This window comes from Colobus angolensis, unplaced genomic scaffold, assembly GCF_000951035.1.
Source record: "Colobus angolensis palliatus isolate OR3802 unplaced genomic scaffold, Cang.pa_1.0 Scaffold14, whole genome shotgun sequence".
Lineage (NCBI taxonomy): Eukaryota > Metazoa > Chordata > Mammalia > Primates > Cercopithecidae > Colobus > Colobus angolensis.
In genome coordinates this window covers 17,797,675-17,817,602 of record NW_012114488.1, presented here as the reverse complement: position 1 = coordinate 17,817,602, position 19,928 = coordinate 17,797,675, and the positions used below count along the sequence as shown (strand labels likewise).

General features: G+C 38.0%; 1 protein-coding gene across 3 annotated transcripts in view; it reads left to right on the top strand.

Annotated features, from left to right (window-relative positions):
* LAMA4 (laminin, alpha 4) overlaps positions 1-19,445 on the top strand; it is a 148,355-nt gene extending 128,910 nt beyond the window's left edge. For 2 of the 3 annotated variants that reach the window (XM_011935031.1, XM_011935030.1), the window contains exons 32-39: positions 6,212-6,399; positions 7,950-8,139; positions 9,111-9,266; positions 10,638-10,797; positions 12,549-12,679; positions 13,804-13,897; positions 14,365-14,484; positions 18,980-19,425. In XM_011935031.1, the coding sequence (XP_011790421.1) occupies positions 6,212-6,399; positions 7,950-8,139; positions 9,111-9,266; positions 10,638-10,797; positions 12,549-12,679; positions 13,804-13,897; positions 14,365-14,484; positions 18,980-19,125 (1,185 nt within the window). In that variant the 3' untranslated portion in view covers positions 19,126-19,425. Of the gene's footprint in view, positions 1-6,211; positions 6,400-7,949; positions 8,140-9,110; positions 9,267-10,637; positions 10,798-12,548; positions 12,680-13,803; positions 13,898-14,364; positions 14,485-18,979 lie in introns of all 3 variants that reach the window. The other variant, XM_011935032.1, reaches the window with a different exon arrangement.
* Positions 19,446-19,928: the final 483 nt, after the last annotated feature.

Sequence of the window (19,928 nt, the reverse complement as noted above, 5' to 3'; positions counted from 1 at the left end):
CAGCCTCTGATAACCACAGTTCCAGTCTCCTGTGAACTCAACATTTTTAGCTCCCACTTACGATAACATGCAGTATCTGTCTTTCTGTACCTGCCTTATTTCACTTAATGTAACGTCCTCCAGGCTCATCCGTGTTTGTTGCATCAGTTCTTGTTCCAATGAACAGTCTGAATCAGCTATTTATTCATGCTTCCAACTTACAGTGGTTTCCCTTACAATGGTTAAAATGTCCCTGTACTTAACAGTTTGTATAAATAATACATATTATTTAGTACTATAATTCTCTAGTATCATTTGCTTTTGTGTAACAATTTCAGGCTTTTGTCACAATCATGGAAATTATTCAAGTTTCTGATCTTACCCTGGTTTTTCCCCTCCTTCCTGGGCCTTCACTTCACTTCAACCACTCACATGCACAGTTGGTCTGTGACATCACTAAAGCTACTCCATTATCAAAATCTTGAGTTCTAAAATTCAATCCTACTATTCTTTCTCATGCATTTACTGCAACTCTGTACATTATTTGCCTTCATTACAAGTGGGACCCTTAATCCCTTCTAATTCTTTCAGTTTAACCCTCCCCGCCTCTTTCATGATCCAATTTTAAGAGTGTGCTCAGGTGTCAGTGTTCCCATCCTGGCCCATGCCACCACCAACTCTCATCTGAATAACTGCAACACCTCCCAGCAGGTCTCCTTGCTTCCACCTTATTCCCTGATAGCCTATTCTCAACCCTACAGTCAGATCTTTATAAATATAAATCATATCGTGTCACTACTGTGTTCAAATGGCCCCCGACTACACTCAGAGTAAAACCCCAAGGCACCACAATTCATAAGAGGCCCTATGTGATCCATGCTCCTTACCCTGAGTTCATCTTCTCCTACTTGCCCACCTCTCTCAGTCTTCTCCCCATACTGGCCTCTCAACTATTCCTAGAACGGGCCATGTGTACTCCCACCTTAGGTTCTTTATTCAGGCTTCCCTTCTGCTTGGATCACGCTTCTCCCAAGTATCTGCACAAACAACTTCTCTCCCTTCTACAATTGCTCAACTCTCATCTGTTCAATGACCTACATTGACACCCTATGAATACTGCAGCCTGTCTCCTACCTTCCACCATGCTGCTCTTTTGCCTCTTTCTATTCTTTTTTTGTAGTACTTATATTTTATTAGTATGCTTTATTATGTTTATTATTTATTGTCTGTCTCCTCTACTGAAATGCAAGCTCATTCATTTTGTTCCCTGATGTATAATAAGCACTCAGAACAATGCATATAACAGGTGTTCAATAAATACACAGCTATCTGCATCATAGGGTTGTAACAAAAACTAAATGAGTTAATGCATGAAATGATACGCACTTAGTATAGCACAAGGCATATAGTAAAGAGTCAGTGAATATTAGTGGTTATATCTCTATAGCGCCTTAGAGTATTCTGGAGAACTGGTTCCTAAAAGTAAAATTGCTTGGCTCAAGGGAATATGCATTTTCAATATTGAGGCAATACCAATTTACACTCCCACAAACAGCATTTGAAAGAACATATTGTCCCACACTATTGTTAACAATGAATATAATCAAATTTCTATAATTTTGCCTATCTGATGGACAAATTGAGGTTTTAGTTTTCATTTCTCTGAATGCTAGTGAGGTTGAGCATCTTTTCAGGGGAAGAACTGATTGCCTTCCAAGGCTGGCTTCTGGACCATCAGCAAGAGGGAAGTGTCTCCACCAGCTTCTCCATTCTGATGGTTTTTCACTGACCATTATATCTTGACATTTTCCATATATATGAGCATATGTGGACTACTTTTTCAATTCTCTTGAAACTTCTTCTTTGTTCATACATGACTGCTTTATCAATGTTAACAAAATAATTGTGTGTGTGTATAATTAAAACTTAGTACTGTTTCTTAGGATCCCTTCCTGAGTTGGACATGGAAGGCAGATAATTTCACTGATTCTCATGAAGGATTTTGCTGGAAGATACTATGGAGGAGTTTTCAGAGTATACTATAAAATTCTAATAGAGTCTTGCTGTTACCTTCATACATTTATGCTAAAAGATTTATCCTGAAATTTTTTTTATCTGGCACTTGAACATTAGTCAGAGGGTCATAGGCAGCAGATTAACATTACAGGCTGATGAGGGACATCAACCTTCTCAAGCAAACACAGTTACCCCTTTAAGTAAACACAGCTTTCTAAATTAAGTTGTCTATCAAATGTGATTTCCCAACAAACATTCAGTCTCAAGGTTATAATCAACAGCCCTATTAACAGAAGTTTTTCTATTTTATAGGAAACTTGCTAACCTTTATGGTAAATAGTGTTAGACAGAAACTTGATTTTGTAATAACAAGATACAGAATCACCATAGATTTCAATTATATTTTATGATAACTAGAATGTCAACATTTGCTCATCTTTTCTTCTATTGACTCTTGTTTCAACAGCTTCATAAATAATTACCAAGAAAAATATGTGGTCTCTGACCTAAATTTTCATTAAGGCTGCACCAAAGCAACTGGGATTGTAATAATTTATTTTCACAATCACTTCCTAATATCCCATTTTATTCACTTATTATATTCATTTAACCATTAATAGACTTTTAGTTGCTTCCAGTTTTCTGGAAGCTAAAGATCTTTGTAGATAAATCTTTGAGTGTATTGCTGAACAAATCTTTAAGATAGATTCCTAGAGGGAGAATTACTGAATCAAGGCAAATTGCTTTCCAAAAAGGTAACATTGATTTCTATTTCCCTATGGTATTTGTGAATACCTGTCTTATCATCTATGATCCAGTGTTAAATTTTTTTTAACAATGTTTATGTTTCAAATTTAATTGGGAAAAGTTTCTCATTTGGTGTTTAATAATGAACATTTCAAGTATTGTAACAGACATCATGCTAGGGTATCTGGCAAACCACTCTCTTCTCTAAGAACTGATTTCCTACCCAGTGGGCAGGCCCTGTGTTTTAGATGCAAGACCTCACTTCCCTGGATATAGATCACTGGACCAGGGTAGATCACGCGCACAAAGCTGGGCTATCAGATTATCTTCCTCGGAAACTTAGAACCTAGAGAGATCTGCCTGAGCTGGCCATTGAATAGAAAACATGTAAACCTAAGGGCATTATGTTAATTATACACAGAGGAAAAAAAGCTGCTTCATAGAGTAGGCAGAAAGCTATCCTGTTGAGAAAGAAAAATGAAAAGAGATGCTCTGAGAAACCAGAAACCTCCAGAAAGGGAGTGCCTTGATGTTTTCTAGCTTTCCAATTGATTCTAGCCCCTGCTGGGACACCACAATACTATCTTATCTTAGATTGTTTAAGATAACCCGTTCAGAGGCTGAGGCAGGCGGATCAAGAGGTCAGGAGATTGAGACCAGCCTGGCCGACATGGTGAAACCTCGTCTCTACTAAAAATACAAAAATTAGCCAGGCGTGGTGGTGCATGCCTGTAACCCCAGCTACTCAGGAGGCTGAGGCAGGAGAATTGCTTGAACCTGGGAGGCAGAGTTTGCAGTGAGCCGACATTATGCCACTGCGCTCCAGCCTGGGCAACAAGAGCAAAACTCTGTCTCAAAAAAAAAAAAAAAAAAGATACCCCTATATCCTTATAACACATTGCCGTCTTTTTCTTCAGTAGCTCAGCTAACTTGGTTGTTATCTGACACAAAAGAATCTTGCTAAATTGAACTGGTACTGTCAATGGGATTGCAACTAATAGGCCCACAGAGAAAACAAAAAATTACACTGGTAAAGCCAAAGCCTAGTGGAGTTCATTGAGAATCACCATACACATTCCCGTCTTAGGATGACAAACTGAGTCTCTGTGGTGTATGGTACAAAGTCATTATGTTATAACTTGGCTATTTTATCATTATTAAGAGTGTGAATGTATATCTGCAGAAGAATTAGCATATTTGGTTGCCATATATAAAGACGTCAGAGTTTATTGATTTTTGCAGCAGATGAGAGACGCAGCCTACATAGTCATGTATTCCCACATTGAAGCAGAGTCAGGCAAGGCTGGTAAATTGAGATTGTTCTGTTTCAAATAACCCTGTGCTTCACTGAGCACCTAGAGCTAAGTGGATACACTGACTAAGAAAGCGTGAGATCCTTTCTATCCAAATGGAGAGAACAGGAAGCAGCCAGAGTTGGGGAAAGTCTCCTACCCTCCCTCTCACTCTGTTCTCTTACCCTCACTACAGGCCCTGTGCAAAGTATTTCCAGCTGGGCCTTTCACTGAGACAAAGGTGATCATATCTCCTATCATAAAGTATATTACTCCACTGGGATTGAAATAGAGCATGGATTTGGGACAATTTTCCTAAGGCATTAGAGTTAAAGAATCTCCTGGCAGCCCTACTCCAGCCCGTTCTGCCCAGCTTGAAGTTATGGCCATTATTTGTAGGTGAGAGCCTGGACCAAAAGGTATTGGTAGCTGAGTGTATTTCCTCCATCCAAGAGAGAACCCTTATTTCTGTTGCAGTAAAAATTAGGTTATGAGTCCTGACAACTGCATAAAGAAGGGAAGAGGGAATGGTGGAACCAGGTGGGCTTTCCTTTAGGAAATGAGAGTCTATGAGCTCCCCTCTCTCTCCAAGCTAACCACCACTGTGAGAGTCTCCACTGCCAAAATCCAACTGCACGAGCTGCTGCCCTGAGTGTCTCTTGCTCTCAGTGTCTCAGTGTCTCTTGCTCTCACTGGCACAGCTGGTCTGTCCTTTAATTAATTAACCTGCCCTCTGCCCAAAATCACATCTAGATTTTCAATGTAATTCTGAGATTTAGCTAAAACACTATTTTTTTTTTTGTAGGTCTTGTCTTTTGCCCTTATGAGATTAAGGGTTTTATCGTCCATCTGTTCCAGTCTACTTTATATCTTCTAGAAATTCCACATGGCTTGGTTCTGCCAGTAGAAACCCTCTTAGATTTCCAGGACTGCTGTGGATTTATTTTTATGTATATTGTTCTGACATTTCAATGGGAATAGTGGGGCTGGGAATACAGGCGTGTGCTCATTCAGTAATCCTGAACCAGAACTTTTCTGATCTAATCCTCTCTCTCATCTTGTCTGTTGCCTGTGTGTGCTCATTCAGTAATCCTGAATTTTTGTATCTAATCCTCTCTCTCATCTTGTTTCTTGCTGTGTCTCTGTCCTCCCTGCTGCCACACATTTCCTCTTCTATCAGGCCTTCCTTGTTGCAAGCTGTCTTTCTAGGTGGGTCAGAGCAGGCCACTCCCTCCCTGCTTTCAAAACCTGTGTGGCTCCTCATCACCTAAAAAACAAAACCTCCAGCAATCATCTAAGGTCCTATCTGGCACCAACCCTGTTTTCCAGTTTGCTGTTATAACTGTTTCTCCAAATTAATTTTCAGTTCCTTAAAAAACAGGAATCATTTCTCATTGACTTTCTATTCCCCACTACATGCCACCCATGGGAGGAATGTATAATCATGGATTTCCTTCCCCTTTACTTCTACCCATTTGATAGTCACTAAACATTTCCTTGAATAAGTGACTAAATACTTGAATTTACTTGCATTTACCTTTATTTTGCTTCAGAAATTAAAACTAAATAATCATTAAATATTAGCCTATACTTGCACAACTCTAAATTTTAGCATCTGCCATGCAATTTTAAGAGCACAAGGTGTTTAAAAATTGTTCTGTATCCTGTCACATAAAATTCTGCTACATATCCTATCACCAAAAATCTCCTTAAGTATTTTGAAGACGTTGCTATGTTAACTTTTTACACAACATGCGTAAGTAATAATCTGTGTATTAAAGTAATATTAATATTATTTCTTATGTAAGGATTTTGTTGATTGATTCGGGGTCATTTTAATTGCCAACTTTGCCACTTTTCACTGTTGGTTAAGATGTGCACTTAATTTAAATGATAGAGCAGCTGTCTCTATAGCTTCAGTTTAACTTTGCTTTACCACCATGTGGAAGAATTTGGGGTTCGTTAACATGCTATGTTGTTGATGTTACTGCTGCAGCGACTGCTGTCATTTGCTCATAGCAGTAGAGGTAGGGAAGAGAGGGGGCCTAATGTTCCATGAATGGAAAATGCACAAATAATATACAAATTTTTTATCCTTATTAATGATGAGGACATCACAAATTACTTTTTGCTGCTAGTATGTCACTTTTATCCCTTAATTTGGTTTACTTTTATAGGGAGGGAAAAGTAAAGATGCACCTTCATGGGATCCTGTTGCCCTGAAATTCCCAGAGCGGAATACTCCAAGAAACTCTCATTGCCACCTTTCCAACAGCCCTAGAGCAATAGAGCACGCCTATCAATATGGAGGAACAGCCAACAGCCGCCAAGAGTTTGAACACTTAAAAGGAGATTTTGGTGCAAAGTAAAGTAACACACTATACTCCTAGACTCTTAATGACATGGCTGGGCTCCATCTTTGTTTGCCACATGTCATCGTTTTTACCTATCTTTCCTTTCTGTGCCACCTTAATCCTATTATGTTATCATCGAAATAAGTACGAAATAGTACATGATTTATACTATCCAAAGAATTATATTCTCTGTGACTTTCCAATTGTAAGGTTCATAAAACAGTATTCTTCCAGGAGTTTACTGTATTTGACCAAAAAGAAAAGACAATCAAGGAAAGGAAGATGGAGCAAGTTTCAAATGGCTCATCATCTAACCTTGATATCACCCTCCCTCTCCCATAGAAATTGCTTTCAGGTTGTAAATGGGAGTGCATTCTTCTACTACTAGAAGGTTAATAAAGCATTGAAAATACAAATATGCTTGTTTGTCTATGACCCTCCAGCTATCTCCAACCCCATCGCCTCTTTCCAGTATTTCACAAATCTCCAGGTTATCTGATATTACTGAAGAATTATTTTTATAGTTTTAGCACCCAAATATTTTTATAGAGGTCTTACATAGCTCTGTCAAATATTCATAGAGGCAAAGTATTCAATAAGAAATCTCTAGTGTCTTATAATTTGCTACCTGCCTAATAGGCAGAATCAGTATTTTCTATTTTTCAGGAAGAATTTAGAGTTAATCAAACTAGAAGTTAACCTAGTAAATGTATCTTATCCATAGCCTGGGGTTAAATTTCTAGAAGGTTTTGTTTAATTTCTACACACTCAGGTGGCTGCTTTTTACACATGGTATCCACTAATTAATTTTTACTGGGAAAAAATTTTAGTCTGTATTTTAGATAGCACACAAGTGATATTATTTGTACTACTCACTAATATTTTGTCCACATGGATAAGCTTCTTTAACATACATATTTTTACTAAATTGCAGCTTTGTTTTGTTTTGTTTTGTTTTGTTTTGTTTTGTTTTGTTTTGTTTTGTTTGAGACAAGGTCTTGTTCTCTCACCCAAGCTGGAGGGCAGTGGCATGATCATGGCTCACTGCACCCTCAACCTTCCAGGCTCAAGTGATCCTCCCACCTCAGCCTCCCAGATAGCTGGGACTACAGGTGTGCACCACCATCCCTGGATAACTTTTAAAAAAATTTTGTAGAGATGGGGTTCCACTGTGTTGCCCAAGCTGGTCTTGAACACCCAGGCTCAAGTGATCCTCCTGCCTTGGCCTCCCAAATTGCTGGGATTATAGGCCTGAGCCATGGCACCCAGCCTGCAGCCATATTTTCAAAGCAAGACACAGTAAGATCCTTAACTGAAACAACATTTCCTCAAATGTGGAATATATCCTTGTTGTACAAGGAAGTAGAGAAGAAGTTACATTTTTGAACTAGCCATGATAATGTAATATTCATTAATAATACTAAATATGGAATAATGTTGCTTGGGATTAGATAGAATGGCTACTTATTTATTCTTGCTTACACTCTATCATTTTAAAGAAGTTAGAGATTATCCTCAGTCTCATTTTACGTATGGTAATCCCTTTCTTTTCATTTACCAGATCTCAGTTTTCCATTCGTCTGAGAACTCGTTCCTCCCATGGCATGATCTTCTATGTCTCAGATCAAGAAGAGAATGACTTTATGACTCTATTTTTGGCCCACGGCCGCTTGGTTTACATGTTTAATGTTGGTCACAAGAAACTGAAGATTAGAAGCCAGGAGAAATACAATGATGGCCTGTGGCATGATGTAAGTTGAAGGCAGAGAACAGCATTATCAGCAAATAGCTACCATTGTCAAATGGACACTCATGGGCCTCCATTACTCTCTCTAGAAATATCCATTTTAAAAGTCTGCTGCTGCACACTCAGAATTCAATTTCAAAAAATTGTATTCCTTATAAAAGTCTTGAAGCATACTATTTAAAAAGAGACACAGGCTGTGCGTAATTATTTTAACCAAAGGATCAGTGGTCAACATAAACTGAAATTTGGTTTTTAATGATTTCTCACTTATTTTCTACAGCCAATAAGTTTTTACTTTTCAACAATTATTACCGAGTGTCTTTTATTGGCTAAGCTGTGGAAGATACAAAGTGAATAGTAAATCAGTTAGGAAGACAGGATACCACAGTAGGAGCAGATAAATATTGAAAGAAATTGGTGGGTATGTAATGTCAAGAGTAAGCAATGTAATGTGCATTATAATTAATCACAAGAAATCTAAGTGGGAGAGAACATATGTCCTGTTCTGGCCATATGTGGCCTGGTTAACTGGGAAAAGCTTCATAGAGAACATGGAAAAACATAAGCTATATTCAGAAATTAAGCTTTAAATCATTCTGTCTAGAGGTCAGAAAATATATGGATCACTTCCTCTAATACATGAAGTGGTAAATGGAAGATAAGCAGGAAAAAAATACACCTATGTATATAAAGCAAGGAGGCCTGGAGACAACTCACAATAAAGGCATATGCTGTATAACAAAACAGAATCAAATGAGGGATAAAGTTTCTGCCATTCCAAAAACTGCATTGCCAGAAGCCAACTAAACAGAAGAGAGAAACTCCTGACCTTCAGAGATGGGACCATTTTAAAAATAAACTTTCTGAAGATTTCCCGCAGCATTGCAATAGCAAAGTTGGAAGAAAAGGAAATACAGCCTTTTCTCCAATCTTGGAATGTACCTGAGATGTGCTATTTTCCTTCTCTTCATCCAGGTGATATTTATTCGAGAAAGGAGCAGTGGCCGCCTGGTAATTGATGGTCTTCGAGTCTTAGAAGAAAGTCTTCCTCCTACTGAAGCTACCTGGAAAATCAAGGGTCCCATTTATTTGGGAGGTGTGGCTCCTGGAAAGGCTGTGAAAAATGTTCAGGTAAGCCAGGCATGACCAGGTAGAGCCATTGACCGTTAGAGCCAGAACATCACCTAATTGAGGCCCTCGTTTCACAGATTAGGAAACTGGAAACTAGCATCAGTAAAACTGTAGTTTTCTGGACATGGGACATCAAAGTAAGTACTGTCTTATGGGCTGCCTGGCTGCCCTGTGGCATTACAAAGTCAGAAGTAACCTTTCGATTCTAAGGTAGATGTGAAATGAAAAAGTTTCAGAGGTATAAATTATCAGGAAAATTTATGTCTCAAGGGGATCTTATTTGTTCAGAAAGTACCCATACTTTTAATGTCAAGGCATAACAAAAAGAAAGCAAATCATTGCATTATACATTATTGAGTGAAAAAAAGTTTCAGATCATTATGCAAACTACAGTCCCATTTTTGTTTCTTACACACACACACACACACACACACACACACACAATTTGTAAATGTATAAGGAAATGTGGTTACCCTGGGGAGAAGTGAGAATACATTAGAAAAATATCATTTGTGTAATTCAAAAATTTTAAATGTTACATTTATAAAAAAATTTAGCAATAAAAAGAATGCATCAAAGGACTACAGTTTTCTTCACATAAATATAGGTTGGATTTTAGCAATGTTAAAAATAATTTCTAAGACCCATTAATGTATGTAGATGAAGCAAAAAAGATGGTTTACATTATAATTAGATTTTAGATAAGCAGCCCCAATTCCATGGCAATCTCTTTTTTAAAATGTCCAAATGCAGTACAAAATCAGTTATCTAAAGTGGCCCAAGTTTCATGTCCTGTGATATGATAAATTCTCAACCACAAAAACAGCTCATGAAACCAGAAATGAAAGCTTTCTGCCGTTTATTTGACTATGGTAGATTTAAGTAAAGAACTTTGCTAGCCCTCATCAGCCTTAGGTGATCTTGGCACAGCTGTCATTCTTGAGGGAAAACTAGGATACTTCTAAATATGCAATTTGAAAACCACAGCTGCTGGAGAATCACGTAAACCCGGGAGGCGGAGCTTGCAGTGAGCTGAGATCTGGCCACTGCACTCCAGTCCGGGCGACAGAGCGAGACTCCGTCTGAGAAAAAAAAAAAAAAAATAACCACAGCTGCAACTTATTGTGTCAAAGTGTAATATAAAAATGTCCATAGCTTAATTACTACAGGTTGACATTATCAAATACAAAATTCCAGCTTCAAACAACCAGTTAAAAAGCAATTATCCAGGAAAGTACTGATCATTCAGATATCTGAAATAAATACAAGGAATTACTTGGTTTCCCTCAGGACTCAAACCCCCTCATTTTGCTTCCCCTTGGTGCATCTGTGTTGAAAAAACGGATTTTAAGAAATGTCTTCTTCCCTCAGATTAACTCCATCTACAGTTTTAGTGGCTGTCTCAGCAATCTTCAGCTCAACAGGGCCTCCATCACCTCTGCTTCTCAGACATTCAGTGTGACCCCTTGCTTTGAAGGCCCCATGGAAACAGGAACTTACTTTTCAACAGAAGGAGGATACGTGGTTCTAGGTAACATTAGTCGCGTTAAAAATATGACTCATGAAATGCTTCTTCCTGGAGATGGCTAACAGGGAATATCAGACCCAGAGTTAAAACTTAAGAATGCCAAACTCAGCCCTAGAAGATGACCTCTTCCCACAAGAACCACCTTTCTCCTTCCTGCACTCCAAATCATACATACAGTCCCCATCCCTGTATACTCTTCCTGACCAGGCTTCTCCATAGCTGCCAAACTTCTGGATGAAGACCACCTGGGCTCCATTAGAATGTCTATGCTGCTCCGTGGCCTGATTCATGTCAGTTTTTGGCCACCTTGCTCCTCAAGGTCTTGCTCTGCTCCTTCTTGGCATGAACCATTGTCCTACTAAAGGAAGTCCCAGTTTCTCCCCAAGACCTGCAACACCAGCAGACAACACTATCTATCCTTCAGAAATTTTGATTTCTGAATTTTTATTATTTTCCTTGACCATTACTCTCTCACTCATTCAGTTTTTATTGTATGCCTCCCATAAGGCAGTCCCTATGCCAGATGATGGGATATAACAGTTCTAAAAATAAATAAAATCCTAGCAGACTACACACAATCACCATCTAATTCATTTCAAGAATATTCTATGGAGCAATCACTGGGTGAGGAAGACACCAAAATAAGTGCCCAGAATGAGGACAGGAAAGGGTATAAAGCTGCATGTTCCCTGCTGTCAAGGCATTTAGGTACTTTGCACATGCCCGAATAAAGAAATTACACTGCAGCCAAGTATACTTTCTAAACCACCACCATATCCAGCACAACACCCAGAGGTAGTATTTCCTCTCTTGTCTAGCTCATGATTTTACTTTCCTGCCTCACCCACCGTTACCCCTACACTAAAACACCTACACTTACAATTCTCAGCCTTTCATGGAATTTCAGTGATAAGAACTCTTAATGGTTTGGACAGCTGGGAATGCGGAGCAAACTGCACAATTTGTATACTACTCCATGAGCATTAACTAATAGCAAGAAAAAATTTTAAATGACTTATAAGATACGTTAAATGAATAGTATTTAGATGCCCTGGTTTGCAATGAGTCTCTTGGAGTAAACACAATTATTCTTAATAAGAATTTTATTGGATCACCTCAGTAACAGCTCCTAAATACTTTCTCTGCTCTTTCTCCTCTGAAATGCTGTACAGCACTGGCACCAGTTAGGTTTTTGTTAAAGAATTATTTTAAAATACAGGTCTGATCAAGACAGCTCTCTTGCTCAGTGACTGCAAAATAAAGCCTAACTTCCATACTTCAGCACTAGAGCCCTTCCCAGTGTGGCTCCCACTCACCATGCCTCCTTCTCCCCTAGCAGGGACAGTCCAGCCACAATGGCCTTCACAGAGCTCTCCAAGCATTCCAGCCTCTGTACCTGTGTTCAGTCTACTTTCTGTGCCCAGATTGCCCCGTCCTCCTCACTTGTGAAATACTCAACAGTGCTGCTGCTACTTGGAATTAATTTCTCCTCCCCTGAACTCCCATAACACATATTTTGTGTGCTGTTGCCAGCCTCACACTCCACAAGAGGATGGATGCGTTACTTATCTTGGTTCCCCACAGAGCTTTCCCCAGTAGAGTCTGACATGGAAAAGCCACTTTCTACTTATCTATTAAAAAATGCATCAAACTTTCAAAAAAACAGATAAAAAAGATATATAATTACAAAATCACACCATAGTTACAAATATGATCTTGCTGTTCTTGGGAGTTTATAGTCTTTATCTCCACAGATGAATCTTTCAATATTGGATTGAAGTTTGAAATTGCATTTGAAGTCCGTCCCAGAAGCAGTTCCGGAACCCTGGTCCACGGCCATAGTGTCAATGGGGAGTACCTAAATGTTCACATGAAAAATGGACAGGTAGTGTCTGAAAAATGTTTAATGATTTGTCTTATCTGACCTTGGATTCTAGATCTGAAGCAGATTTATTTCACAGAATTATTTCATCAATCTTCCCTAACTGAAAAAGAAAAATAGGAAAGTTGTAACATGAAATGTAAATGTGGGCAACATTTGGATTCAGCTTCCTATGTTGAAAGTTGATTTGATCAAAACAGTCATGAAAATATAGCAAAATAATATAAAAAATAATCACCAATAACAACATAAAGAGTTTTAACAAAAGAATGAGAAGCACTTTTTTTCACCAGATGGAATCAGCAAACATAACTATCAAAATCAACAAACACTAAAACATCTTTCTAAATATCTATAATATATGTATATCAGATATCATATATACATATACTAGATATGTATATATACTATATATTATTCTCAAATGATAGAAATTAAAAAATTATGTTATAATTAAATGCCACTTTCATCCTAAGATATTACTAAAGAATATTCATAGAAGTATTCAAATAAATATTAAGAAAAAAGTATATTTTCATTGATGCTGCTAACTTAATATAACAGATTTTTATTTGGGTTCTAGTACATTCTATTAAATTATATTGAGCCATTGCAATAAAACGTATCCCTACTTGGTGCTTACTATTTGTTGGGTACTATTCTAAATGCTTTACCTAGATTAACTCATTTAATCCTCCCAGTTATCTCCATGATGTAGGTAACAGTATCGCTTTTAATTTGCAAACGAGAAAACTGGGGCAGAGAGTAAGTTAAATAGGAGAGACTGGCTGTCTAGCTTCAAAGTCCATGTTCTTTACCAATACTTTAACCTGCTTCGTCTAACACACTCAATCTTTAGAAATTGAAGGGATTTATTCTATTTCTTAGTGTCCCTCTCTCCCTATTTTCTCCCCTATGAAGTTACTTTGTTCTCGCCCCAAAGAGCACCCCCAGCTGAACCTATTTCTATAGCCTGTCAAATAGTGACCCCTTGTGTTCAAATTGCAAAGTTAGTCATGTGTGAATATTTGTTGAAGTATTGCTTCACTGTGGTAAATTATTTAAGAAACTCCGTTTTATCACAATGAGGAGAAACTAAATCATAGAATGTGCCCTCTATTTTGCAGGTCATAGTGAAAGTCAATAATGGCATCAGAGATTTTTCCACCTCAGTAACACCCAAGCAGAGTCTCTGTGATGGCAGATGGCACAGAATTACAGGTGAGAAAAGTTGACTGCCCTGAGGAGCCTGCACACCCAGCTGTAAGATTATGACCCGGCAGAACTTAGACTATCACTTATATGATAGGTAACACATGACAGTCTAAAAGTATCCAAGAAAAGAAAATCATGTTATTATACCATTATGTGTATACTGAATCCACATATGATTTTAAAATATGAGTGCTGCAAAATTGTGTTGAGGAGTTGCTTAAATAATGCATAACTCACAGAGCAAAAACAAAGTAGCACAAGAATATTCTAAATAGTCTCCCTCTCTAAGGAAAATGGTACAGTAATCTCTTGGTTAGACATTGTTAGACATCATTGATGATTTTAATAATATAGAAGAAAATGTGGGCTTTATTCTGGAATAAATAAAAGCAATTACTGTGATAAATAGTCTTTTCATGTAAAAATTCATCACTTCAGTGCCACTTATGACCGGTCTTTGCCCTGCATTTCAGTTATTAGAGATTCTAATGTGGTTCAGTTGGATGTGGACTCTGAAGTGAACCACGTGGTTGGACCCCTGAATCCAAAACCAATTGATCACAGGGAGCCTGTGTTTGTTGGAGGTGTTCCAGGTAAGTGTTGGTTAAAAAGGAAAAGTTTCCAATCCAAAAAACTGAGTTCTCATAATTGTTATTGTAAAATTGAGCCATGTGTTTTCATGATGCACCTAGTTACTCAAAGGATTTTTATATACAGTGTCATTTAAATGGAAAAAGCACAATAAAGGGACATGTAAGAACTAGACCCCAGCATTCCACCCAGTAGCTATTACTCTCCCTTGCCATGTTTGCTTATTTTTTTCCTTCCTTTCCCTTTTAAGTGCCCTCCACACACATACACACAGTGAAACACATACTCTTATTTCATCTCTAACACAAAGAAAGCTCATTGGCTAACACTAGAGTAGGATCTGAGAACTTTGGGGGATTAAGCTTGCTGTTAATTGCTCCCCTTCCTCAGTAGGAAAAAAATGCACAGTTCTCTCTTTCCATGATTAGTCTGAAATGCAAAAACAGCTGCAGACCATAAGTTGTTGTCCATTGGTAGTGACATTCCCTCAGAGAGGTTCCCAGCTGCAATTCTGTAAACATCATCAGTCACTGCTGCTGTCATCTGCCAAGAATGGTGTATAATCCAGGATTGTGACAAGACACTTATGGACAACACATAAACACCCCAATTGTTTTAAACGTCTGAAGCAAGGACCATGTCCTCATATTGAATACATTTGTTTTTACAAATTTCACTAACTTGGAAAACCTGAATGCTATGGCTGGGGAGTGGGATTTAAAAGGGAAATAACCCAGCTTTTGCAGCGGGAACTTAGTGGGGAGTTTTTAACTGACCTATCATAGTTGTACATATTTTGGGGATAATGTGATAGTTTGATACCTGTATACAATGTGTAATGATCAAATCAAGATAATTGTAATATCCGTCACCTAAAACATTTATCTTTTCTTTGTGTTGGTAACATTACAACCCTTCTCTTCTAGCCATTTTGAAATATACAATAAATTATATTAACTATAATTTCCCTATTGTACTATGAAATACTAGAAATTATTCCTTCTATCTTACTGTGTTTTTGTACCCATTAACCAAGTTCTTTTCATCTCCTTCTTGCCCCTTCCCTTCCTAGCCTCTAGTAGCTACCAACTACTCTCTACCTCTCTCCATGAGATTTACTTCTTAAGCTCATACATGTGAGTGAGGACACATATTTGTCTTTCTGTGCTTGGCTTGGTGGGGATTTTAATAATCTTCTAATAGATTATTTTTAGACTGACCCATAAAGACAGACAATGCTTTAAAGAAGAGGGCAAGAAAGCACAGATAAAATTAAGCATCTGACCTTGGGTACTCCAAAAATAGTAACAACTAAGCACTCTCCTTTGTCTGAACTTTTCAAATACCAGTATTGACAATAATGGTAACCCGGTGTGAAAAGAAATATTTGAGACCCTCACAAAGCAACTCTTCTTCTCCTTTGTCTCCCCATTCCACTCCCCTCTCCATTCCCCAGTCCTCTCCCTGTTCCTGACTTCAGCTTTGAAAGGATTCTGGCAAAGGCCAGCACTGCAGTTCATGCAGGTACAGCATGAAAAAGTCTCACATCAGTGCATATTTCTGCACATTGCTTCCCTCCAGAAATCACAACACAGTTTAAAATGTTTCACAGGTTCCCAAGGGCCTCCAGGATTAAATTCACCATAGCATGCAAGCTTCTTGATCATCTGTCTTCTCCTCATCCCTACCTTTGGGATCTCCCCACACTTTCCGGGACTTGCAGTTCCTAAATGTTTAGTGATGCTCTCTTTGCTCCAGGCCTTTGCATAAGGGAACTGGGCCTCAATTTCTGGGAAATGTTCTTCCTTTACTCCCCTAGTACCTTTGTTAAGAAACAACTTCTCCAATTCCTCCCCAGTCTAACTCCTATTGACCTTTAGGACTCAGCTCAGACATTTACTTACATACATGCCCCTTTCCCACTAGGATGTGTACACATACCACTGTTGTAGCACTTGGTACAGAATATTGTTGAAACTAAGTAGTACATTCCTTGATGGCAGGGAACATGACTATATCCAACACATAGCATAGATTGTCTATTAAGCAGTGTGCTAGGCTTTGGGAGATGAACAAAACAAGCATGACCCTCCCTTGTGGAAGCTGGACTATTTGTCCTTCATTATGTACCCAATGTGCTTACTACATCTTTCGAACAGATATTTATCTTTGATTTTTGTTTGTTTGCTTTCACAGTCTGATCCCAGCCTCACACACTGCTATCATCCCTCACTACAAGAGTTGCTAAGCCCCACAGACTGGACAGGCAGGATGTACCTGAAGCCAAATTCAGCCTGCCTGAGACACAGAATGAATAGCAAACTTGAGCTAATGAGCCAGCGCAGGAGTTAGCAGGCCAGAAGGGCGTAACCACCAGCCCACTGCACCACTGCAGCTTTTAATTCCATCTAAGAATTAGGCCAGCAAGCCTAGGACAAAAGCAATTATAATTTAAGATGAAATGTAATTAATTATATCATTTTGAGCTGTTCAAGATTAATTCCACTAAAATCATATCAGAAACCAGGCATTAGGAGGATAACTAACTAAAGAAATTAGGCTAAAACCCCTAAATGCACTGAATTCTCCAAGAATACCACTCAGAACTCTAGTGACTCATTATTTCTATCCATAAAAAGCTAATGCATAAAATTCATAGAACTATAGACCAAAAAAGTCAACTTTAGTATGTGATAATTTTAAAATCAAAATTAAAAATTAAATCCTTTTTTCTGCCAGATGTGTTGGCTTGCGCCTGTAATCCCAGCACTTTGGGAGGCCAAGGCGGGTGGATCACTTGAGCTCAGGAGTTAGAGACCAGCCTGGCCAATATAGTGAAACCCCATCTCTACTAAAGATACAAAAAGTAGCCGAGTGTGGTGGTGAGCACCTGTAATCCTTCAGCTACTCAGGAGGCTGAGGCAGGAGAATTGCTTGAACCCAGGAGGTGGAGACTGTAGTAAGCAGAGATTGCACCACTGCACTCCAGCCTGGGCAACAGAGTGAGACTCTGTCTCAAAATAATAATAATAATAAAAGGTTTCGTTAATGTAGTCCACCCACGGGTCTAACCATTCATTCCTCTACTGAAAATCCTGCATTATTTGTATATAGTCAAGCCTTCAACCCGGGAAACATTCTCTCTTAAAATTATGCATTAATTTCATTAATCAATTGCTTAGGGTCCTAGGGCACTGTACTGTCACTACCTACAATTAATTGTGTGGTGAATTATTAACTGCTACATGAATTATTACCTCCAGATGGTTTCCCTCATAAGCCAAAGGATGGTAAGCTTGGGCAGAATCAAAACCCACGTTCTAAGTCTGGTATCCAAAATAAGCAGAAGTATTACTTTGCTTACTTTGAGGTATTACTTACCCCTCATAAGCTTTCCTGTTCACTCATTTCTTACCCAGATGATGAAGTATACTGAACAGGCTTGGAGAATAGTCACACTAATCTAGAGACAATAAAGGGAATTGATCTCTCAGGCCCCTTCCAAATCCAAACCTTATATGATTATTACTCTAAATATGAAATGCTATTTCCATGATTTATTTTCAGTACATGGTTTCTGCATATTCTTACCCTACATTGCTTAGAAAATTTATTTACAGATGCTTGCTGATGTTTCATTTGCTGTTCTATGTTCTTTCCTGAATTACTGATTTCTAAGTGTTTTCCATCCTTTATCTGCTACTGCTCACATAGCTGTTGGCAAATAATAATAAGCTTTGGGTAAATAGATTTTAATTTTATGATATTTCTAAGCTCTCTAAATTGTTTTAAATTATATTGCTTCTAGCATCCTAACACATTTAATTGTGTCTGTACAATTAATAAGTATAAGGCTTCTTCTAGATTTCTAATTAAGATAAGAGAAGAAAGTTCCCTTGGCATACCACAGGGCACCTGTGCCCACTCAAAGACTAAGCGAATTATCATTACCCTATTTATAGTTCTTAAACCCTGAGCTCAGAAAAATTAACTTTTAGTTTATGTGAATTCATTATTTTCTCATTATATTTTATGAACAGGCAAAAATGTGGAGGCCTAAGGGTGAAGGGTAATGAATTAAACAGAAATATTAACCAGTCCAAAAATAGTATAGAAGCTAAAATTTCTTTCCTCCTTTTTAGCAAAGCACACATTATAAGTGAGGCCCAGGTGAAATTAACTTTTAAAAAACAGGCAGATCATGCAAATTCACTGCTGAGGCTTTACATGTAAGTGGTAAATGTCAGCCTTGAAAGACAGCTACAATACACAAAAATCTGATCACGGAAAACATGGCAAAATATTAAAATTACCACATGTTCACAGAACTTCACAAACAATGTTCCTGAGAAATGAGTCAATTATAACTATATTCCATTTTTGAAATGTAAATCATGTTGATGATATGAGCAAATATGTATACTTTTACCAGGAAGTAATATTTGGGCTTGGAATACCTCAATTGCAATCTTTGTTTTTATTTCTTGCTCTTTTCAGAATCTCTACTGACACCACGCTTGGCCCCCAGCAAACCCTTCACAGGCTGCATACGCCACTTTGTGATTGACGGACACCCAGTGAGCTTCAGTAAAGCAGCCCTGGTCAGCGGCGCCGTGAGCATCAACTCCTGTCCAGCAGCCTGACACAACAGAACACAGCTGCCCAACTACAAAGTTCTTTAGAGCACTGAAAGAAACACAAAGCCAGCCAGGAGGAACAGCAACTCTTCCTTCTGGTGGAAGCTTTCATCTAGTTGAACAGGACTTAAATGAATCATCAGGGACTGGATATTTCTTATTTCTCATTTGGATTCTTACCTTGAGTCCAAAATGTCTGCAATGGACAATAATTGAAGGAGTGGCAAACTTACTTGTATTGAGAGCACACGCAATTCCTACTGGTGAAATTACTGTTTCTGTTTTCTAATAAAATAGAAGGGATTCTGGATAAACATTTGCACACATTTTTGAAGTGCGGCTAGATTCTCAGATTCCCCTTTCTTCCAGGGAAGGTAACTTTCAATCTATATAAAAATCTCTCTGTCCTAAAACTACCTTTCTTTATTTTGAAGAGACTCATTAACTTACATATCATCTAAAATTAAATAATAGATTTGTTTTTAGCCCTTTTGTTTGGTCTATTGGTATAAGAAGAATATTTTAGGTTTATACTGCAGTTATCAAGGTTTAATAAAGTAAATTTCTAACAAAATACTAGAAAAATGCAGTATAATTTAATTTTTTCTAAATAAGAAAAAAGGAAACTACTTTTTTCCCTTCCTTATCTCTTTAAAAGAAAAATAAAATTGTACATGGGGGGGGCTTCTGTAGGTTATTATTACTATTATTGTGTGTTCTATAGGAATCATTGAGGATATCACAACAAAAACAGGAGGACAAAATCATAAGATTAAATTTCAGAGTACACAAGTCCTTTTATTAAAAGT